The 23575-nt window shown below is 39.9% G+C and overlaps 2 protein-coding genes across 3 annotated transcripts; one reads left to right on the top strand and one right to left on the bottom strand.

The window, feature by feature from the left end:
* Positions 1-2142: 2142 nt before the first annotated feature.
* Positions 2143-6587, bottom strand: LOC110988829 (ankyrin repeat domain-containing protein 40-like). Its single transcript, XM_022252711.2, has 4 exons — positions 6317-6587; positions 4901-5049; positions 4055-4222; positions 2143-3582 (listed from the first exon to the last, which is right to left on the bottom strand). The coding sequence occupies exons 1-4, from the start codon at positions 6439-6441 to the stop codon at positions 3299-3301; spliced, it is 726 nt and encodes a 241-aa protein (XP_022108403.1). The 5' UTR covers positions 6442-6587; the 3' UTR covers positions 2143-3298.
* A 365-nt stretch (positions 6588-6952) lies between these two features.
* LOC110988831 (uncharacterized) lies at positions 6953-22108 on the top strand. Of its 2 annotated transcripts, XM_022252714.2 has the most exons (10): positions 6953-7095; positions 8362-8428; positions 8564-8603; positions 9452-9590; positions 9956-10129; positions 10986-11159; positions 12783-13165; positions 14016-14374; positions 15056-15214; positions 19190-22108. In XM_022252714.2, exons 1-9 carry the CDS (start codon positions 6997-6999, stop codon positions 15196-15198), a joined length of 1578 nt encoding a protein of 525 aa, XP_022108406.1. In that variant the 5' UTR covers positions 6953-6996; the 3' UTR covers positions 15199-15214; positions 19190-22108. The 2 variants fall into 2 exon arrangements, with proteins under 2 accessions (XP_022108406.1, XP_086994998.1); XM_087138872.1 differs by having other exon boundaries at positions 15056-22108.
* Positions 22109-23575: the final 1467 nt, after the last annotated feature.

The raw sequence follows: 23575 nt of genomic DNA, 5'->3' as shown, positions 1-23575 counted from the left end.
CAATAGCACACTGTTAGTAGGTCACTGAATTCAGAAATTCCAAATTCAGAAAATTGACATGGATCATATGGAAATAATTACATGTACAGCATTTTGAAACAGGCCGCTTGGAATGTACCCCTCAAAATACAAGTTGTTCTGTGAAGAGTAGCCTTGAAACAACAAATGTTACAATATGGAACTGTTTATGTCGGGAATTTGTTCCAACGCCGTACCAGTCAAATGAAGAACACCCATATCTTCCCCCATCCCACTAGCTAGAACACACAATATTGTAATGGTGCATTCCAAAAACAACAGGAACATGTCCAGTTTGGAAAGCTACTTTAAAGATGGTTCTTTTTCAAGAGATAGCTGGTATGTTGACAAAGTGATTACTTTCTGAGTACATGTACAAACCAAAGATTACATCCACAAGTTGATATTTTTGGTTTTGTTTTGGATAATGATTTTGATTAATTAAGTAGCCCTTTTTTCTGCATACCAATTTTCTCAGTCCTCCATTCTTCATGTTGGAGGGACAGAGGACTGTCAAGGTCAAATTAAGGACAAAAACCAAGCAATCGGTCCCTCTTGAAATCCTCAAAGGGAAACTGTCTTAACAATACATCCCACCCACTTGTACTTTCTGAAAAGGTTTTGTGTTAGGAATGGTGGAGATGATGCTTCTCATGCACCTTCCAAACAAACCCTTGATATTTGAAACATGGTGAAACATCTGATTAAATAGAAACAAGTCACTGAATAATCAACATATTGATCGATTAATTAAGTAACCAAATAATGCTTGTGGCTGTTGCAGCAATTCTTGACTACATAGACAGGAATACATCTTTATAAATAGTTTTTATCAAGCATACACATGTAAAATATAAAATAACATTTTCTAAATATTCAATCAATTATTCAGTTTATACACACAGGAATCCCATGTGCAGTAAAAAGAAGTATTCCACTTGCTTCCAATTAATTGAGTAAATAAATTGAACTAAATATTACTCATCAATTAAAGTGAAATTTCAACTTGCTTTTAAAAGAATCAAGCATTGCAAATGAGGCTCACTCATTTGCTGCGGACTGGAATCAGTTACATGCATTGTTACTTGGCAAAAGAACGGCATCGTTATTGTTTCTTTCCATTAAAGACCGTTGATATGATTACGTGGTAAAGCCATCATGCTGCGTTATTGGTCATGCTAAACTTCATATGCCAAACATACTGCATCGTGTATTGACTCTCAGACATGTCAGAAGACAGAAGATTCTGAAGCTGGGAGAAGGGGGTGAGGGGAGAAGGAACTGATGGAATAAATTGGACGTAACAAAAACCTCCGCTCAACTTCATCTTATTACGGGGACATCATGGCCTATCTGCCAAAACAATGGTCCACTTGTCACACTATTAGGTTCATGGCTCGTACTTTCATTATTACTTCATGCACAGCTCTGTGATGACTGGTTTCAAAATATGTCATCAACTGATAAAATGACTCTACTTTCACCAGTTACTTGGGTGGAGAAAAAATTCACTGTAAGTAGTGGATTGGTGCCCTCGACAAATGCAGACACCATAAGCTGTGCGTTCCACTGTACATGTATGTCTCCCCCCATCGCAACGCAAGCCATGTGTATACTTGCTGGAGTTAAGTCTTTAAAGATAAGAATTCTGGATCTTGCAAGTCCTTGAAAACTCCTTGACATTCAAGTGGTGCCAAGTGTACGAACCCTGAGCATCTGAGAATTAATGCAAACTTTCATAATGGAAATGAGGATGGAGTACACATGTTCCTGATCTGTGCAATATGTTCTACATTAGGACAAAAGTGGGAAAAATCAGTCCAGATTTCAGGGTTGATTGTCACCACATAACCAATGCATTGTTTGACAGTAATGTTTCTGTTCTGAGCAGTGAGAGAGTAGTAAAGTCACCTTTGTCAAGCATCTCAGTAAATGCAGCAATCTGGCATCAGTTTTGAGTGCACACTCTATTCAGATCATGTATAAAACACTGAATGTTTGCCACAGACATGAAAGCACAATCACAATCTACACATGCATGTAGCTACTGAAATGAATTGTCCTCTATTCAAAGTCTGAATATATCACACTTAAAATGACATAAGCTTATTAGATAAGCAAAGATTCTCGGATACAAAGAAATTTTAATGTGGAGACTTTAACAACAATGGAAAGTCCACATTATTGCTTAGGATTAAGGCTTTCAGAGAAACCAGTATTCGGTAGTTTTCTGTCAGTGCTGAAGTAAGCAGAATAGGGATTGACCAACCTTATTCTAGAGGATCCCAGAAAATCTGTTAGGCTATCCACCATCTCTGAATGTTCAAAATGAAATCAATATACAATGTTTTTTCTTACACAACTGCAAGCAGTTAACCATGCAAACAAATTTGTTCACACATTTTAGAAATACTCATGCATGCTCTCAACAAACGAGGGCTACTATTGTGTAGTGGTAGATTATGAGGTAGCCTGAATGCCATACTAAACTAACCCTGCACATTTCTGCAGGACGTTTTCTACAAAATGATCTAATCCAAAACAGTCTCTAAGAAAGAAAGTGGATTCTGACCACTGAAATGAATCGGCCATCAAGCCCCGTGTCAAGTACCGGTGACAGAGGCTGCGGTCCATTGATATTGCTCGATTCTTTGATATCAATTTGAAATTGATTTCTCCTAAATCAGACTTTTAATCATATCAAATTGGTGAAACTTTGATACTGGCAATGATATCCAAAATATCAAAAGGATGTCCGACCATCAACAAAATAAACCTGCTCAGGGTTTTACCTCGTGATAATTGCTGTAAGAAACTGTAGTGCTGCAGCCAAGTAAGCCTGTGGCTAGAAATCAGTTAACATGAAATGGCAAGAAGCAGAATTCCTGTGCTGTTTTATCTCTCTGCTCTAATTCTTGGTGTCGTATAATTTACATTTCATTTGAAATAACAATACATTTGGTGGATCAAACCTCAAACTAATGAAATTGCCTAATACTGCAGTTAGTTCAATATCAAGTCCTGTATGTATGTAGCCTTTATGTTCTGTACAAGGGATAGTCAATCCATGTCAATCCTACTTTCGATATATCGATTACTGGAACCGTACAGTCCTGAATCCATCAAAACATTGCAAGACCTGGCTTTTGATACAACTACATACCTATATGTACATGTAGTTGATAGTTTTAGATAGATTTTGAAAGATCTCAATAAATCTGGGATTTCATTCAACCATGTACACAACAACGTGGTGGTATCAATTGAGAAATAACTGATATCAGTATATCAATTCTTGGAAGGCATTTTGGAGTCGCGTTCCACCGGAGAACTTCTGTAGAACAATCTCCAACTCTTGGAAATCCGTCAGCCTCCACACATCCTTATCTTTGCGGAGGATAGTGTTGGGGAGTTTACGAACCTTGACCACTGTCTCCGGTTCACAGTTGAGCTCTCGGCAGCACGTCAAGACCAGGTTAGAGAATGTCCGTTCATTGCGGTCAATCTCAATCTCGATGAAGTCCGTCTCAGCTGAGTTGGCAACCCGGACTTTCAGCACCAGTTCTAGATTTGGATAAAATGGAGGAACACATCAACCACCCGATCATCACCTTGTTTATACTCAATTACATGAGAAATCAATCACTGAACTGATAAATCAATTACAACCGATCATTCTCAAGTCTTACTAACAAAATCAATCCATGAATGTTAACATACATGAACGTAACAAATCCTACAGTAAGCAATCTGGAATTGGCAATATTAAGCAGTCCATTATATTTAAACTCTGCATGATCGAAGCAAAAGATTCCTCCGCAAACAGTCTGCGACTACCCCAGGTTCGCCAGTTACGTAATGTCCACTGACTGTAAGAAGGAACACCAGCTAGTTTTGGCCAACAGTAAAGCCTTCGCTTCCGAGACCTGAGGCGTCTTAGTTTATGATAAACTTGTGTGTACACAATCTTTTAACAAAACCAGCACCTGATATACACGTAAAATAAAAGCTTTGGGTTTTTTTAATGGTCACCCACCTTCAGATGAGAGATGAGATATTCTGCTTGTGATTGGTTGGTCATGGTTCGTGTTAGCCATTGGGCTTTGGGCTGTTCCATTCGTCTTGGATAGGTAGGGAAATGGTGGGTGCCGAATGTAGTTTGGGGTGATAGGCAAAGAAGAATTAGAAAGTGTCTCTGGTTTCCCTGTAGAATGAGAGCCCAAAATAGATGTCATGTGATAAAAAAACCTGAAGAAAGAAATCCATCTCCGACTATTTGAATATCTCAAGTGCAATGGTAACATTATATTCCTCTCTGGACATACATACAAGTGCTGGTCTTGTAAAAGATCTGGCTCTAAAAATACTGCAAAAAATGCTCAGTCTGTGCATTTCCATTTGTGAAATGAAAGGTTTCCAGTCTAACTCTAACATAGCTCCTCAGACAGGTACATGAACATAATTGATTGGGTGTATGGAATTGCTTTCTTGAATGTTAGAAAGTAGTATCTTCCAATCCATAATATAAGCCAGATTCTAATCTGCATCATGCTTTACAACTTCAGCAGATCCTTGTATGCTTTTTCACATTCAGAGGGTGCAGAAACGGACGTACAACAGAAATAATACCATTATTTTTCCTACACTGTGAGTATAAAAAAAAATTCTTTGCAAACTTTTGCCTAGGACTGCAGTACTATGAATATAGGACTGATCAAGCATCAGTGAACATCACTAAATCTTAGCAGAAATGCACTGTGGAATGAGAACAGCCTAAGCCACAAACTACTTTTAACTTCATCCGTTATTCTAATACCAGCGTGTTTGTCATCTTAGCTTCAAATGCATTAGAACCTCGGGTTCAATCTCTTCAGATACTGACCTCCCAATAAGGAGTGGATTTCTTCTTTATCGGTGAGCTGGGCAGCTGTCTCTCCTTTCCCATTGGTCAGTGATCGGTCAGCTCCATTGGTCAGTAAATGTCGGACAATGGTAGGGTGGCCACGTTTGCTGGCCCAGTGTAGGGCAGTCCTGAAATAAAAATTTTGGGAAAATAACGAGATTTGAAATGCCGGCAGCAAACATGGCCGCCATTGCTGTTACCGTAGGAGTCTATGGCAAAACTGTTTTCGATCGCTATTTTGAAAAATCGCCACAGTAAATATAAAATTTGCCATGGTGAATCGATGGAGATTTTTAATGGCAACATTTTCAGGCATAAAGTAAACTTTGGCAAAGCTTCATTTTTTTCGCATAAACGTTTTCATCGCCTGTCTACCGACTTCGACACATCCACAGTAAGATTCGACCGAAAAATCTCCTCGATCCGCTTTTATAGATACCAAATAAAAGGAAAGTTTCATTTAGATCTTGGGTAGTATGTTTCCTGTAAATTTGATCAATCACAGGAATTGGTTTTGGAGTTTTGGGCTGATAAAGAGATTAATGTCATCTGTGAACCGTGATCTAAATATAGTTCAATAATTACATCATCACTGCACAAACGAGCGACATATGCATAGCCTGGCGTCATCGCTAGATTGTGGTTTGGTACCCGACCTGGAAACTGCTCTGAAAATTCTAAGCTGTGTTAAGTAAATGCTTCAATATTTTTACGACTAAATTTGACTTTATGGGGCATGCATTGGAAGAATATACAGTTAGTGTTACTTTTATTAGCCTTCAGAAAGCAAAAACATGTCCAGAAAAATGCAATTTAGGTTGGATAATGACCAAGTCATTTACTTAGATTAAATTTTTCAGATCAGTCTCAAACTACATGTACACCGTAAGTTTGTGCATGGGGTGTCAAGTGGAGTACTCAAGTCTGTAGGCCCTATAGCCTAGGCTATAAGTATATGGAACTCTTTCCTCAGAAAAAATGTTGCATCCTGACTCCACGTTTCCCATCAAGTATCATCTCAATATAAGTCACTCATTACAGAAATGCTCAAAAGATGCAAATTCTGGACTGAGAAACATTTGCCGATGTTGTTGTGAAATAGAAAATTCTCTTCACTCCAAGTAGCCTTTGTACACAACTGCTGAAGTGGAGTCAGAATGCAACATTTTTCCCTTTCCTCCTGTACGTTCCTAGGGCATTTGATCACTTTCTGATGGTTAATTCCAGTAAACCACTGTAAAGGAAAATCAGTGACGTCCGTATATAGAACTCATTGAAGAAATGAAAATTTACGAAGCCGATAGGCCTAGCTGTTATTAAAATTGTATAAAGCAATAGGCCTATAGTAAAAGGCTATAGCAGTGTCTAGGCCTAATTATTATTAATTCAATTTACCATCCATTTATTCGATGTTGGGCATTCACATTTACCCCGAGCTGAAGCAGTTTGTCTAGCATATCCTGATCACCTATACTTGCTGCTTCACGGAACTTATCCTCAAGATCCTTAGAATCGTCCATCACTAAAACTAAACGCTTAGAAATTACCAGATAAGAGTGTTGATAACGCTAGGCCCAATTTTCTTCCTCCAATGATCCACTTCTTATATATTAGTTGTACCAATTCCCGAAGCGACTCTCATGTACAGCATGCACATCACTACATGTATTTTATTTACACGTGTACCGGCCCCATGATGTGAAGTTGACGATACATGCGGTTGCTTCCATTTCCAAAATCGATATCGAAAGCTAAATGTTACTACATTTGAGCTTGAAGAACTACTCACATTTTGCTAAAACATCGGTAAAAAATAGGAAAACTCTACTGAAAATTACGTTTTGTAATACATGAATTATGTTTGGTGTTTGTGATTAGAAATGTGGAAATATTTCTACGTGTGAGGACCAAACTACCCTTTGTATAAAAATGAACTAGTCCATCTTTGAGGACGAGGTTGATTTTCGGCGTGCTATTGGTATCCGGCGAAGTATTTCACCGTTGCAATTACACATTTATATGTTATGTGCCACCAGCTTCAAATTCAACCTCTTACTTCCTGCGTAGCTTCGAAAATGCAGTCCGCGGCACAACTACTCGATGAATTGATGGGCAAAAATCGTAATTCTTTGCCCACAGAAAGGTCAAAAGAGATTAGATGGGACCATCCATCGGTAAGTATAAAACATTTTAACGAAGGGAATCATTTTTGTGTCAAATTATGGCATGGTTTGCGAAAAAGTCGAGTGCTTTAATTTCACCATGCATGCCAAGTAGGCGAACGGCAGTGTGGTTGTTGAACATGTGATGATGTAGGCCCTAGCCTAGCGCCTGGGCCTATGTACAAAACAAAAGCGCCCTCACTACCAACTGACCAACATGGCATGCCCAATGGTTTGTGGACTGTGTAACCAATGTTTTTTTTTTAATTCAGAGCTTTTACTTCCCTGCTGCCTCTCATCACAAGACAATCTGTACATCTGCATACTGTGGCCATTTACGCAATCAATGGCGACAATCTGTACATCTGCATACTGTGGCCATTTACGCAATTAATGGCGCATTACAGGCCTAGGCCGACATGGCATAGGCTAGCATAATTACTAAATTAGGCCCTATGCCTACTTAAGTTCAAGAACTCGAAGTCATTAACTCCTAGTCCTAGCCCCACTAGCCTGGCACACGCATGGATCCTTGCTAGCGCTCCATCCTTAGCATGCTTAGCCACACATCCGTACACGTAATTTCGTGTCGGCATGGTGAAAAAGTTCGGTTCACCCTCTTATAATCATAGGCGCAATTGTTTTTGCACACAGAAATGATCCTTACCCTCTCTGCTTTCTAAGCGCCATGTATTGAATGATTTCACTCACGTTTTGGTATTTTCCAGTCTTTATGCCTTCACTCATTCAATCTCACGGGCTCAGTTGTCAATAGCGGAGGAAACCTGTCATTGGTTTGAAAGATTATTCCACTGTTTGTGGCATTCAGCGTGAGCGGGGACAAAAGCACTCCAGCGCTACAGTTATGAGCAATTCAATACCACTGTATGCTAATCTGGCCATTATTGAAAAGACGTCAGCTGCACACTGTGCCAGTTTTGGAAACAAAAGAAACTTGGGTAACACTGCACAATCTGGGCTTTCTTAACCAGGCGGCAGGCCTGGCTGAAATATTCGGGCATCAGTAGTTGTTGTTTGTCATTCGTGTCATTCATCCAGCAAATGAAGTTATGATTTTTTAAGAATTTTGAAAATGGAAAATCTTCAAAATCTCCTGGTTTTACGTCATGCAACTTCAAATTACATCTGGCACCAAGTGGTTAAGGCTAGCATACTGGTAAGTGAAACTTGACACAGTACCAGTGTTCTGAGTTGAGAGCTTCATGTTTTTTAATTAATCACAGTCCATTGAAATTGATTTTTTTATACTCCATGCAGGTGTGTAAGCATTTCCTCTGTGGTTTCTGCCCACATGAACTTTTTATCAACACAAGATCAGATCTTGGTAAGAACAAATACAAAGGATGAATAACAACTTCGCTCTGGCTAACATTATTCAACAAACTGTCCACATAACAGTATCCTGCGCCTTTCAATGAAATATTTGATGAACTTTATATTGTGTTCCTTTTTTATGTAGGTCCCTGTGAAAAGGTCCACGATGAATCGTTAAAAAGATCGTAAGTTTCTGTGATGATTAATGAAGTGATATATTCATATCAGACAATGCTTGAAACACACAGGGTGATTGAGTGTAAACTAGACCACTCATAACTCATAAACCTTTTTAAAAAAAAATGATATTTCCTGCTTTGGATAGCATTGTGTTACCATTCACAAGATAGACACACCACCAATATGCATATGTATAGACATGCACACTATTCTAGATATTCCTTTCAAGGAAACTTTGATGCTTCAAAAAGGAAAACACTGGAGTAATAATATCTCAATAGAAACAAGGAGAACCAAAGAAGGAAATGAAGAGAATGAGTGTGGGCCATCAAAATTTTGTTTTCCAGATCTCGTCTTTGTCTTTATCATAGCTCTAGCTGACCCTTCGGCGAGTTTCAAATGTTACAAACCAAAAATAATACCAGACAATTGAATGTTTCTAGAGCAGATTAATAAAGCTGCAGTTTGCTGATTGTCTCAACTCAGGACTAAATTCATAGAAATGAAGCCTGAAGAATATATCAAAGATGAAGCTGAGATTCAGAAAACTCCCAAATTTCATCTAAATCTGCACAAAACCAGAGAATCTTTTGCTTTCTCTCATTACTCGTGCATAAACTTGTGCATAGAATCTGTGGATGCTGGCTTTGTTCTGAGCCAGTGCATGAGCTTGCTAATAGTTAAAAATTCAACAAAATAATTTTCTTTGGCAGTCTCATGTCATATGTGGATTCATATATATCAGGGGAAGATTGTAGTTAGTTGCTGACAAAAATTTGACTTTTCTCAAGGAAAATAGTGAATTTCCAGATTTTAGCTAATCTTCCATTGATGTGTATTTTTTCCTTTGTAGATTTGAACAGTGCAGCAGTCGTGAGAGGGCACGATATGAGGATGACTTCCTGTCCTATCTACAACAGATTGTGGCTGAGGTCGATCGGCGAATACGCAAGGGCCATTCCAGACTCGCTCTCAGCAATTCACAGCAGCAGGTAAGCCGTTAAGGTCAACCCTAACCTTCCAACAATATAACCGGAAGTTTGGGGGATTCAACAGGACTGAGAAAGACAAAGTCCCACTGCTGTTACTTGAGGTTTAATGCCCTTGTAAGCAGAAATTATTGACGTGCTAAGCCAGAATTAACCAAAGTCAAGCAGTGTACAATGCAAACTAATTTGGCTGGAAACTTGTTTTGATAAGCAATTTGTAGGTCTTCGAAAATTTCTGTGCTAAAATCAGCCCCAAGAATTAGACACCTGCTTGTTAATTAACCCCGTACTACAGAGCAGAAAGCACAGCTTTATAGACATGTTTAACTACTTAATAAACAATTCTGCATTCTTGGCTTTTTGTCTAGTTGAGCGCACCCAACCAAGCAAAGAATGAGGAACAGATTCGCTTGCTGACAGAGCGCATCAACAGTCTAGTGGAGAAGGCAGAAGAGTTAGGATGCCAAGGAGAGGTTGAAGAAGCTCAAGGAACCATGAGACTTTGTGAACAGCTCAGAGAAGAGAGAGATACACTCAAAGCAGTAAGTAAACCCTCCACCCGCCCCCTCCCAACCAAAGCTCTATCCCCGCCCCCACAAGCCCAGAAACTATAGTTGAGACGCAGTAAGGAGGGTTAAAGAGGCTCAGGGAATGATGAGAGTGTGTGAATAGTCTTGTCCTGTCTGAGACACCTTTAACTGGTGTCAACGGAGCGGTGATGAAAGTTTCACGAAATCATCAAATATGGTCATAATTTTTTTTCCACTGGGCCAACTTGGCAAAGATTCCATGTTGTCCTCACCCTAGGCATACACTACAAGCCTGTAGACTCCCATTGGTTAGACCCCAACCACTGCCGAGTAAGGAGTCTTGAAAGATCAGTCACCCCAAGGAGCCCATATGGTCGCTATTAGGAACTGGTTCTCATTGTTGACAGACTTGTGCTGACTGGTCGTCTGTTTGGGTTGTGACTGATATTACTGTACTTCCACAGCAGCATAATGAAATGTAGATACAGAGGGAACCTGAGGGATGTATTAGCAACCATAAAACAGTCGTACAGGTTTAGGCATGACCGGGAACTGACCCAGTGACAAAAGTCTCGGCGTGGAGAAAAAGTCTTACTTTACGGGCATGGCTGCTCCGAGGGTAGCAATAAGTAGACCCTGTCCAATTCCATGTGTTTTCCAACTCCTCAAGATCTTCGCGGTGAAGATGGAGAAGTGAAGATGCAGCGATGGTGAGATTTGTTTTTTATCATTTGGACACGAAGGAGAGAGAAACCTTTAATCTAAAATAAAGAGGGTCCAGTACTTGTATTGGAGTTCAATCTGTCTGATTTTATCACACATGACATCACATTCTGACCATCTCGGTGATGTGTTCATCTCTCACCAGGCAGCCACCCAAGCTCTGGATGCAGTCCTCTCCCAAGAGAAGCAGATGGAGGTGTGTGAGGTGTGCGGAGCGTTCCTCATAGTTGGTGATGCCCAGTCCAGAGTAGATGACCATCTCATGGGCAAACAACACATGGGTTATGCTAAGATCAAGGCTACTGTAGATGAACTTAAGGTGAGTTGACTTTCACTTGTGTTGTTGAGTTGTGAGGACATGCTCATAGAAATTGACCTGCTGGTATATGGATATGGAAGCTCTTTGTGCCCCACTTTACTTGAGCACTATTTCCACCAATTTCTCCTCCTGACATGTTCTTCATCATGAAGCCATGAATAAACTAGTTCACCATGAGTAGTATGTGTGGAAGCCATGAACAAACTAGTTCACCATGAGTAGTATGTATGGAAGCCATGAACAAACTAGTTCACCATGAGTAGTATGTATGGAAGCCATGAACAAACTAATTCACCATGAGTAGTATGTATGGAAGCCATGAATAAACTAGTTCACCATGAGTAGTATGTAAGGAAGCCATGAATAAACTAGTTCACCATGAGTAGTATGTAAGGAAGCCATGAACAAACTAGTTCACCATGAGTAGTATTTATGGAAGCCATGAACAAACTAGTTCACCATGAGTAGTATGTATGGAAGCCATGAATAAACTAGTTCACCATGAGTAGTATGTAAGGAAGCCATGAATAAACTAGTTCACCATGAGTAGTATGTAAGGAAGCCATGAACAAACTAGTTCACCATGAGTAGTATGTATGGAAGCCATGAACAAACTAGTTCACCATGAGTAGTATGTATGGAAGCCATGAACAAACTAATTCACCATGAGTAGTATGTATGGAAGCCATGAATAAACTAGTTCACCATGAGTAGTATGTATGGAAGCCATGAACAAACTAGTTCACCATGAGTAGTATGTATGGAAGCCATGAATAAACTAGTTCACCATGAGTAGTATGTATGGAAGCCATGAACAAACTAGTTCACCATGAGTAGTATGTATGGAAGCCATGAATAAACTAGTTCACCATGAGTAGTATGTATGGAAACCATGAACAAACTAGTTCACCATGAGTAGTATGTAAGGAAGCCATGAACAAACTAGTTCACCATGAGTAGTATGTATGGAAGCCATGAATAAACTAGTTCACCATGAGTAGTATGTATGGAAGCCATGAATAAACTAGTTCACCATGAGTAGTATGTATGGAAGCCATGAATAAACTAGTTCACCATGAGTAGTATGTATGGAAGCCATGAACAAACTAGTTCACCATGAGTAGTATGTAAGGAAGCCATGAATAAACTAGTTCACCATGAGTAGTATGTATGGAAGCCATGAATAAACTAGTTCACCATGAGTAGTATGTAAGGAAGCCATGAACAAACTAGTTCACCATGAGTAGTATGTATGGAAGCCATGAATAAACTAGTTCACCATGAGTAGTATGTATGGAAGCCATGAACAAACTAGTTCACCATGAGTAGTGTGTATGGAAGCCATGAACAAACTAGTTCACCATGAGTAGTATGTATGGAAGCCATGAATAAACTAGTTCACCATGAGTAGTATGTATGGAAACCATGAACAAACTAGTTCACCATGAGTAGCATGTAAGGAAGCCATGAACAAACTAGTTCACCATGAGTAGTATGTATGGAAGCCATGAATAAACTAGTTCACCATGAGTAGTATGTATGGAAGCCATGAACAAACTAGTTCACCATGAGTAGTATGTATGGAAGCCATGAATAAACTAGTTCACCATGATTTTGTGATAGGCTAAACGAATGCAGCCGATCCTGGAGCGTGAGGAACAGCGACGGAAAGAGCAAGAAGAGCGGGAGAAGAAGTTGGAAGAGGAGCGGGAAGAACGCCGCAAGAGACGAGAGGAGCGTGAGAAAGAACGAGAGAAAGAACGCGAGGACCGGCGCAAAAGAGAGAAGGAACGCGAAAGGGAACGCGAGAGGGAACGAGAAAGGGAACGAGAAAGAGAAAGAGAGAGGCGAAGGTCTCGGTCTAGGGAGAGGCGAAGGAGCAGATCACGCAGCAGGGACAGACGACGAAGAAGTCGTGATAGGAGACGCAGCCGCAGTCGTGATCGTAGGCGTAGCCGTAGCAGGGACAAAGATCGTAGGCGTAGCAGAAGCCGTAGTAAACACAGGTTTGTATGTGGACTTGTGTAGCTCTTTGTAATTGTGAAAGGATCATGCCACTGGTTATTGAAACAAATGGTCAAAGGCCAGTTATTGTGAATCATGATTGGCAACATTTTTGCACCATCACTGGTGGCTGTCTGGAGCTACAGAATCTCCATCCAGTTTTGATGTGTGTCCAGTTTTTCTGTGTCACAAGGTACACCCAAGCCATGTGGGATTACAAGGGATCATATAGATGTTTTTTACTGAATCTAGTTCACACTGATTGAGACAGGTTAACAGTAACAAAGCGATGATTTTCTGCCTTATTGTTTTAACTCTGTCTGACCAAGTAGTGAACTTCATAGGATGTAGGTTTGCGGGTACACCATGTAAAAATTCTCTTTTGGGAAGAGGTGTGGTTCTGAGAAGAACCGGTGAGTGTTCAACTCGACGTTTCGGCCAGTATCCTCTGGCCGTCCTCAGGAGAATGTGTGGACGGCCAGAGCATACTGGCCGAAACGTCGAGTTGAACACTCTCCGGTTCTTCTCAGAACCACACCTCTTCCCAAAAGAGAATTTTTACATGGTGTACCCGCAAACCTACATCCTATGTACTTCTGCCATGCAAAGCTTCAAATCTTACTTAGTGAACTTCACTTGCTTTGATTAATTTACAACACAAGAAGTAAAAACCGACATTAACCCTAACACTCCTGAGTCCTCCAACAGGTGATGGATTGAGGAGGGTTAGGGTTAAAGATCATGTTCTCTTCGCTATCAAGCGTGTAAGTTGCCAACAGGACACCTTCCAGGTCTTCCTAGTCTTTGTGTCAGCTCACGGTAGACATTTTCTTATCCCTGTTGGTATAACAGACGAAGCAGAGAGAGAAGCAGGGATCGTCGCCGTCGTTCACGTTCCAGCAGCCGCGACAAACGCCGTCGCTCTCGCAGTCACTCGCGGTCACGCCGGCGATCCCGGTCTCGATCCCCATCTCACAAGTCACGCTCCAAGCGCAGTCGCTCGGGATCCAGGGGCCGGGACTCCAAGCACCGGGACCGTGAGTCCAAGAGCCGAGAGGAGACGGGCAAGGATTGGGACAGGGAAGAGGCAAAGAAGTCCTCAGAGAAAGAGGCCAATCATGACAGCAAGGAGGATACACCCATGGAGGATGGAACTCAGGAGACAAGGGAAGATGGGGGAACAACGAATGACACCAACAATTTGCCAGAAGGTATGATTTAATAAAATACTTTGGGCTTTCAAGAATGATGGTGATAATTGGCCTTACATTTGTGAATAAGCAAGACTTAATTACCACTGAGACAAAGGTTTGCATTTGCAACATGGAAATCTCTTCAGTAAACAGGTGAAGTTCTGCAAAGAACCAGTAGATCCAACTGTTTTGGGGCAGTCTACTGGTTCTCTGCAGAACCTAAGTCACTCACAAAAAGAAATTTATGATGTTTTGGCAAACCTTTGTTTCATCGCCATGTCTACCAGGCAGACATTCAAATCATATTGAACTGTCATATCCAGATGCTTAACCAGTTTATTTGGGAACTGTTAACTAGTGATGAAAGCAGGATGGTTCCTTGTTCTCTTGCGCATTTTAAAGCTTAGAAATCTTAGGAATAAGAACCAGCCTATATTTCCTTATAAAGCTATAAATCTGATCTTTTGTCCTATGGTAAAACTAACCTAGACTTTTTCATTTTTACAGCAAGTTACCATTCAACCATCGGGATTATTAAGTAATGCCTAACTGCCACTTCTTAGTTCCTAATGAGGTCGAGCAAATCCAAATGTTAAATATGGAGGATCTTAAAAGATTAATGATCCGTGCATCCAGCCTGGAAATCTTGGATACATTTCCCAGATATAAACCCTAACCCATCATTCATTGTGAATTCAGATGCAGATGCAAGAAAAGACATCAGCGACCTAGAAGCCAAGACGAAGGTTGACACGCCAAGGTCGACCAGCAAGCACACCCCAGACAGGATGGAGGAAGGAATCCCCACCAAACCTGAAGGTGACACTTACTCTGATAACTGACCCCACAGTTTGAAGGGTGAGTGTTTTTATCTCCTTCTGTCGACCATAAAACCCTGACGGAGTGAACTGATGACTAACCACCAACTACCCCACCTCCCCTTCCTCTCTCTATCATCTTGTTTGTCTTTCCTCTGCCGTGGTTGTTTGCCAAGTCCTCTTTGTCATTGTCATGTTGCGTTTCTTTCTGTGGCTTTGCAAATGTCACTGAAAACTGCATGTGGATTTTTCCTCCTCTGAATTTGGTTTGCTCTTCAAGGCATCAAAAAAACTCCATGAGATTTACCTCCAACTCTGAGTTCCTCGTTTGACTTCATTAAAATTTGACCAGAATCAGAAGTTAGTCAACATGAATTAGGGGATGTGGTTTTCCTTTTGGAAAAAAGGAGAAAAATCTAGTGGGGAACATTCCCACCATGAAGCCATTTTGTCTTGGAACTATGCACCTGTGCATTATTTAGAAAATTCCATCCAACATATTGCTTGAAATGAATTTAATTACAGGCCGGAGTAGTGGCTAATTTAGTCATCCATGTCAGAATACCAGACAATTTTCTTTACAAAATGGCGATAAATGTCATTGAAAATGTCGTATATTGGTGCTGGAAAACTCTCTGAATGTGGGTCATGAAATCTTGTGTATTCTGAAGTGTATGCACAAGCCTAGTTTGATGGTTCTGTTCCTATGACTTTCTTGCATCTAAGGAGTACCACTTCCTTTGTTTTACTTCCTCCTGTCTGAAGTTCTTCTTTTTTTTAATTGCTATTCTTGAGCCTCCTACTTTCCTTGTGTGGCCCCGCCCCCAGCCCCTCTTGCATTTTTCTCACAACAGTTGTTGAAAGTAAGTAAATGTTTGTCCCCGTGGAAGCGCTTTGGTCACTGCAAGAGTTTGGACGTCATCCTGCGATCTTCATTGACCTTTGACCACAGCTGTAGGAGCTACCTCTAGGTACCTGATTTACAATACCAAGAGAAAGATTTTTTTCTTTTTATCTTAAGATTTTGAATTAATTTGGATTTTTTTTCAATTGAAATTCTCCAATGCACTTTTTTGTTTGTGGTTTAGTCTCAACCTTGAGAATTTCATCGTTGCAGAATCTCAAGAGGGAATCATTCAAACATGATTACAAAAATAGCATTGTTTGGAAAAAGACATTGGATTTTTACAATGGCTGCAAAACGAGTCTTTCAATTTTACTGACATCACTAAAACTTGCTGAAAATTGTCTGCAATGGTGAATGAAATTTCAAAGCATTTCCTGAAATCTTCCTGGATAATGTTAGTGTAGCCTTTCTCTCTAGCATGTTGTATACAACATTGCATTGTCTTCATTTATCAGCGATGTATTATTAACGAACCGTGTTTGGTCAGAGGGCACGATAACCCTCCCCTCTTGGCCACTGCCCAGCCCAACCCTTGTCGGAGCAAGGTTGCGAGGTTGCAGTTTTGTAGAGCAGAGGGACTCAGTGTTACACACTCTGCTACCGACGATTCTTGAGATACGCGCTCATGCATTACAGGTATTCCACCAGGTACCCCATAACCACTATGTATTTGTAACACTTTTTTCTTCTTGGATTTTTTTTTTTACAATCAGTTGCTTTTTGTAAATTGCCAACAAAAATAGCGTGTTTACCAAACAATTTAAGGTGCATGTGATGATTTGTATTTGTTCCAGAACTGGACAAAATTCCTTATCTTCTATGACTTTTTTTCTAATCATTTTAGTCAATTAGTAGACATAAATGTGTGTTTGCATATTTATATCTACCCCTTGGTGATCATTGGTCAGATAGTCACTTTTTGAAGGAGGGGGTGGAGCATAGTTTAAAGTTCTATGTGTTTTCTGTTTGTTTGTAAATGTCCATAGAATTAAAGAAATCACCAACATTGCTGTTTAGTAATAGCACAGTGATCAATAATTTTCTCAGAAGAATTTTGGAACGTATTTCTGAGTATGTTTGTGGCTAAATAAATAGGCTGTAAATTCACTTAATAGTAAATTAAGTATTCCCCCTTAATACCAGCTTCCACTGAAAGTCTCCCAATCAACTTTCAGTGGGCTGTGTGCACAACTACGCCCTCTATTGGTTGGAAACACATTCCGCTCAAGTCGATACTGCCAAATTGCACAGGATGATAAGACTGTAGTGTACTGCATTCTTTGCCCAGTTCCAGTGTAGGGCTTTACTGATGGATATGAATTACAGTAAACTCTGGCTAAGTCGGCACTCTCGGGACTCAAGAAATTATGACGACTTACGCGAATGCCGACTTGTGCCAAAGTCGTCATTTTGCCGACTTACACATGCACATGTACATTATGATTCCTTGCACTAATTCAATGGCTTTGATTTACCCTGGTTTATTTTTACCTCCATGGTTGATCCCAGCAAATTCATTCTTGATTATTAGCCTCACGGTCTACAAATTCGATAATTGATCATGTGCCCCAAGGACGAAGCAAGGACGGCAAGCCACTTGCACATCACGACTCGACAGTGCAGTACGTATGTACGTGATACAGTTACGGTACAGAAAACATACACTCATCCACTCATGCGCATTGTTAAGTTCATTCAATACAGTCTAGATACCAGACCCAATGATTCTGACTACCCAACGAATCATTATCAAGGGTCGTCAGGGAATCTTTGGGCAGGGAACCAGACTACATTCAATAAGGCGACCCCTAAAATGGACAGAGCCCATGCGTGCACTAGAGGGGTTACTGGTATTGATGTAATCATGCTGGCTACGCATGCACGGGACTTGTGACGTTGTCACTTGTCACTTCTTGGCAACCACGGTGAAGGAAACTGATTTTTTTTAATGCCGACTTACACAAAGGAATTTTTGAGGTTTTGTGGAAAAGGGATGGAGAAAAACATGCCGACTTATGTGAAATGACGACTTACAAATGTCGACTTAGAAATGAAATTTTCAATGGAAATGCATTACAGACAATCGGGACTTTTGTCAAACGGCCGACTTAGACAAAATGACGGGTTACACGATGCTGACTTAGTCAAGAGTTTACTGTATTCACAATGCTTAGTAATAAGCACAAAACAGTCAGTGTCACCATATGGAGTCCACAGTTCAGGGAACATACCATGCTTTCTCAAGGTGTAATTTGAAAGGAGTGTACGACAGCTTACAGATACATCCAATGTTCACTTGTTTTCAATTGAGCGATCCCTGAGTGTTTACATTGTTATTATTTCTTGGATACCCAAGCATTATTATTCTCAAGTGCCAGGAGACATGATGTAAGGCACTGAAAAAGACAGGACGAGAAAGCCATGGTTTTAAGTAGTGAAATACATCAGAAATTATTTGAAGAAGTTTTCTAACTTACTTGAATTATCTATATTGCTGAGTAGTCTTTCAAATTACATTGTAGATTGGTATCATTGGGTGAAGTTTATCAAAACCTTATAAGAAAGCGTTTGGATTAGAAAGGGTCTGTCCTGTTTGTTCAGATCATATCAAAACTATCATAAATCTTTTGTCCCTTAACTTGACTGTAGACCTCATTAGGAACTAAGAAGTGGCAGTTAGGCATTACTTAATAGTCCCGATGGTTGAATGGTAACTTGGTAGTCTCCATTGTGTGTAGAACCAATAGGGATATTACACTACAAGTAGGCCTGTAAAAATGCTTTAAAAATTACTTTGAAAATATTTCCACAGCTGTTTGGTGTGTCCAAACTAGACAGTGGGATGCATCTAGTCATGTTTGGTGACAGATATTGGAGAATGGAATCAGATTCAACTCTTTCAAAAGGGTGTTTTCACTGAATTTGCTGGAAAGGCAGTCAGATACAGTTAACTGGACATTGCCTTCAGCCAACTTGGCCTACATTTGCCTTACTCCATTCAAAGTCCAAGTTACAAGTGTGATTGTTTTTATTGTTCCATTTGGACCAGAAAGTCTAACATTTGTTAGTGCTTGTGTTTCTCTCCAATTGGAAATTGCCCTTCTGCAGCCCAAGAGACAGGATGAAGACAGGTGTAACCCTATGATGAAAGTCCAAGACACCTGACGCTTGATGATGTTAGTGATGGTGAGATGTACAAGATGGATTATTGCTACATGTCTTCAGACGTGTGATGGGCCTTGTGTCGCTACTGGGCTCTACTCCAGTAGGTTTATTCAACTTCGGAACTTACTGATGTCTTCAAGGATCCTTGAAATCAAGGTTTTTTATTTTTAGTTTTAATGCAGGTTGTTCAAATCTGCTACTTTAATAAATTCAGGCACTTCCAAGACAGCATCTTTAAGTACTTTGTAAATAAGGTACCGTTGCTTGAAGCGATAAGTTGAGATACGTGTGAAAAATGGTACAACTGCGATAACATGGTAGAATTTTCTTTACTCGCACTTGCAAAAATGTATAATTTAAATTTTTTTCGGCATCAAAAGATTGGCACAAAATGCATGAAATAAAAATGCACTTTGTAAATGCTTTTCTATGTTCCACCATCACACGAAAAAAATAATAAAGATGTATGTATTAGATTTTAGCACTGTTTAATTTGTGGTGTTGAATGTTTAAGAACTCTTGTTGAAAGAATCAGGTGTTATCTTCTCAGCAGAACGTTGCATTCTTCCTCTATGCAGAGTGTTAAGCCAATCATGCCTCTCATGGGCAGCATACGTCCAAGGTGTACAGTTTAGTCTTACATGATCATTCTAAGGTATGTGGTTTAGTTAGGGGCTCTAGTGCACTTTGATGACCGTTTGGACTGCTCTGAAGGTGGGTCACTTGATGTTTTTTTTTGTATATATGTTCTTGCATGAATCCCCGCTGAATCTCTCGTTAAACTCTTGATGTGATTACTCAAGCAGTGATTTGTGCTAATCACAGTTGCTTGTTGACCCTTTTCCCAGTTGCAATGATCAAGAATAATTGTGAAGAGTGTTTCCTCTGACCGCGAGGCAGGAAAAGCCAGGAACTGAAGGTTTTGTACTCCAATAAGCACATTATTTTAAGATGGTAGCTGGATTTTCCATGTCATTCATTCAAAAAGGACCACTGCTTGAGATGACCACATCCTACTGCTGACCTGGGGGATCGCGACACTAAATCCAGAATTTAGAATTCCAGTTATATCTGTACACTTCAGTTCTAACAAGTTAATTACCACACTGTTCCACAATGCCTCGGACAATAACAGCAATTGTTTTTTAAGTTTGTCTTGTTTCTTTGAAACAAATGTTGACAACTTCAGCAGAATTTTGACTTTTTATGAATGCTGTAAACTTGATAGCCAGTTGTTACGTTGATGTTTTGAGGACGTTTGGTTAACATGGCAAAAGTTGTGTACCTCAAGAACAAGGCATTTACTGTGCATAGGCACAGTTTAGATTTAAAAGTGTGGTTAATCCATAAAAATTCAGTTTTCAGTGACAGTTTTCTCCTTTTTTTTCATGAAACTTATGCTGTTTATAGAGATAACTTTCATGAAGAAATAACTAGTGATTTTCAACTTTAAGAAGTAAATTTGGGGTAACTGTCATTTCATAATATTTATTTGGAACTCCACAAATTGTAAATGGTGAATAGGTCAGAGACATTGTTTGGATTCACATGGTGTCTCTTTAACTTTGGGGACGCCTGATGTTAACATGTTGGCAAAGAAGGTTCCAACAGACATGAATAATTGTATGTAATCCAGGTTACCCGAGGGATCTGTCAGTGGTCCTGGCATAGCCTTCCTTTTTTTGTACTAGTCTGGAGACCATGCTGCTTGACAGTATCCAAGCAGACATCTGGCAGGTGTTGGCAAGATCTTCCTTTGACGCTAGATTTATCAGGTATGTGATCACATCTGGGGCCAATTTCATAGAATTGCAAAAAATTTACTGAGGAAAAATTTGTTGTGGGTTTTGTTTGGTTTTGATTATTTGTTAAGGCCCCCCCAAAATAGTTCTGCTTCCTATTTCATGACATATGGAAACGGTACACTGTCTTGATTCTGATTCAGTGTACAGGTTGTACCGTACTTGGTTTAAAATAATCAGAGAAGATGGGTGGCATTTTTGTCAAAAATAGTGTAGGTCGGGAAACAGGAAGCATAACTTTTTTAGGCCTCGGCACAAACCAGGTTGTCAGCCCATGTCATACCCAGTGTGTATTGCCAGGAACTGTTACACCACTTATTTTATTTCTACATATAACGTGAGTGTGTCTAGCCGTGAAGTCTGCCCTGCAACTCTGTGGCATTGGGCCCAGGTGACTTCGAATCAATTTGATCAGTCCTTAGAATGAACATCCTTGTAAACCTTTTCAATTTCCAAAACTAAGTTGCTTCTTTTGTACATGTATCAACAACTACAAGTTGCAGGGTTAAGAAGAATCGTACCTGGTTGTTTGTTCGGTTATAGATTGTTTAAAATCGTCACTTAAATCAGATCATTAATTTTTTGTATTTTAAAAGATTTTACGTGAAAACAGCAAATGAATACTATTTTGCACAATGCGAGTGCATTATCACCAACACATTCGTGAAAACCATCCTGTATGCCTGTATCAATAAGATTTTTTTCTCATTTTTTTATTCATGTTTTGTTGTACGTCAAAATAAAATCTGTGACCATCTGAAGAATGTTCAAAGGTGTAGCATATCTCAAAATAGAGAAACTTTGAAGAATTGTTTCATTGGAAGTCATTTTTCTATTTTATAAATAGGTTCTGGTTAGGTGTTTCAGACTGTGCACTGTGCTGAGTATGTAAATTTTTTCAAATGTTTCCAAAAAAGGAATGTCTGATGTTATTTTTTGGTCATTTCTAATACCCTGTTCTAAAATAGATAAAACCAACACATCGACAATAAAACGTTCGTTTACAGTGACTGTTGAAAGATGGAAAAAGTCAATAAAATTTGTGACAAAAAAATGATAATTGTCTCCATTTGTCACTGTTGTAATGAGAATTCCATTTGTCTGTTGTTTCATTTCATTATTTGTTTTTTTCATGTTTCACTTTAATAGTGGGAGTTGGATACGATATACCACGGACCATTTACCCAGGGATGTGCAACCGCGAGCGGCCTCAGTGCAAACTCATGTGCGACCTTGGTTCGGTGCGTGTTACGGATTGTAATATTACCCCCGCAGGCGCTCTCGACTTTTCTCGAGAAAACTCGCGACCACGTGACACCGGTTGCAGCATGTCCAGTGCAGCCGTGGTTACGCCGAGACGACGCGGTGCTTAAATCTATTTGTTTTGACGAATAAACCTTCATTTATTGATTTCAAGCAGAAACGAAGTTTTAATGAGGCAAAATTCCCCAATTTTGTGGTGCACTTTTCTCAGAATGTATAGGATGAAATATCTTGAGCAGTATAATATTAGAAAGGGTGTACCCTGACTTAAAATATTACAAGAAAACGGTGGTACTGGGATATATGTTTTATTATTAGAGATAATCCAATTTAATTTCTGCTTTGATATTGTGCCGGCCGTAACACGCATTGAACCAGCTCTGAGCTTAAGTTGCACATCCCCTGGGTAAATGGTCCGTAATCTGCCGCAGTTAGTTTTGGGACAGGATCCATCCCCCTAGCTAAATAATGAGTTGTTTAGTACCAATGAGATCAAACACCACAAAAATACTTCAGAAACAGGAAAACCTGAAAGAAAAGTCATTATTGCCCTTCTGGGTATATACTCGCAACATCCGAGGAGGCCAGGGATGCAATGTGCCATAATTGATGACTTGCCCCGGTAGTGAGATCAAACACCGCCAAAAACTGCAGTAACAGGAAAACTTGAAAGAAAAGTCCGTGTTGCCCTTACCTTTGGGTACATGCATCCTTTAATTTTGCACACAACACCTGAACCAGGCTTTTAAAATGCAATTTTCGTGTTCCGTTCCATTCATCCGCACGAAAAATAGTTTCATTCTAAGACACCTCAATTAAAACACACTAATAGGCAGTATCGAGATTAGAAAGATTTATCATACAGCATGGGGGTGTCGCTTGAGTTCGAATGCTTCTGAACAAAACAAAAGAAACAAAGAGGTACTGGAAAAGCGTGTTTTTAATTTTATAAAAATACAAGTTGGTCATTCAATTACTGTTCATTTTGTCTGTGAGTTACCTCGAAAAAGGGTATTATCGGGGCTAGATTTTGAAGTCGACATGTTCTGCAGATAACGGTCGGAGAAAGACCGTTTGAGCCTCTTTCTTCCTTCTAGATCTTTAAAGGCTGCGTCTTCAGCTTGTTGGACTTTCTTCTGCTGTTCCGCTGACTGCTGTCGGCGATCTTTATCTTCTGTCCGCTATTATTTACTTTACTTCTTGAACTAGCTCCGAAACTCGATCGGTATCGTTGCTGCACTTGGCTGCAAAGATCCTTGTCGAG

Source organism: Acanthaster planci, linkage group LG07 (genome assembly GCF_054643075.1).
Source record: "Acanthaster planci isolate LZ-2023a linkage group LG07, COTS_SCS, whole genome shotgun sequence".
Classification (NCBI taxonomy): Eukaryota; Metazoa; Echinodermata; class Asteroidea; order Valvatida; family Acanthasteridae; genus Acanthaster; species Acanthaster planci.
The sequence above is the reverse complement of the archived record's forward strand: the minus strand, read 5'-3'. Positions and strand labels throughout refer to the sequence as shown.

Coding starts and splice junctions, on each gene's coding strand:
- LOC110988831 (XM_022252714.2), top strand. CDS start 6,997: ATGCAGTCCGCGGCACAACTACTCGATGAATTGATGGGCAAAAATCGT. Junction 8,429..8,563: donor CAACACAAGATCAGATCTTG/GTAAGAACAAAT, acceptor TTTTTTATGTAG/GTCCCTGTGAAAAGGTCCAC. Junction 10,130..10,985: donor AGAGAGATACACTCAAAGCA/GTAAGTAAACCC, acceptor ATCTCTCACCAG/GCAGCCACCCAAGCTCTGGA.
- LOC110988829 (XM_022252711.2), bottom strand. CDS start 6,441: ATGGACGATTCTAAGGATCTTGAGGATAAGTTCCGTGAAGCAGCAAGT. Junction 4,223..4,900: donor AATCCACTCCTTATTGGGAG/GTCAGTATCTGA, acceptor CTCATTCTACAG/GGAAACCAGAGACACTTTCT. Junction 3,583..4,054: donor ATCTCATCTCTCATCTGAAG/GTGGGTGACCAT, acceptor ATCCAAATCTAG/AACTGGTGCTGAAAGTCCGG.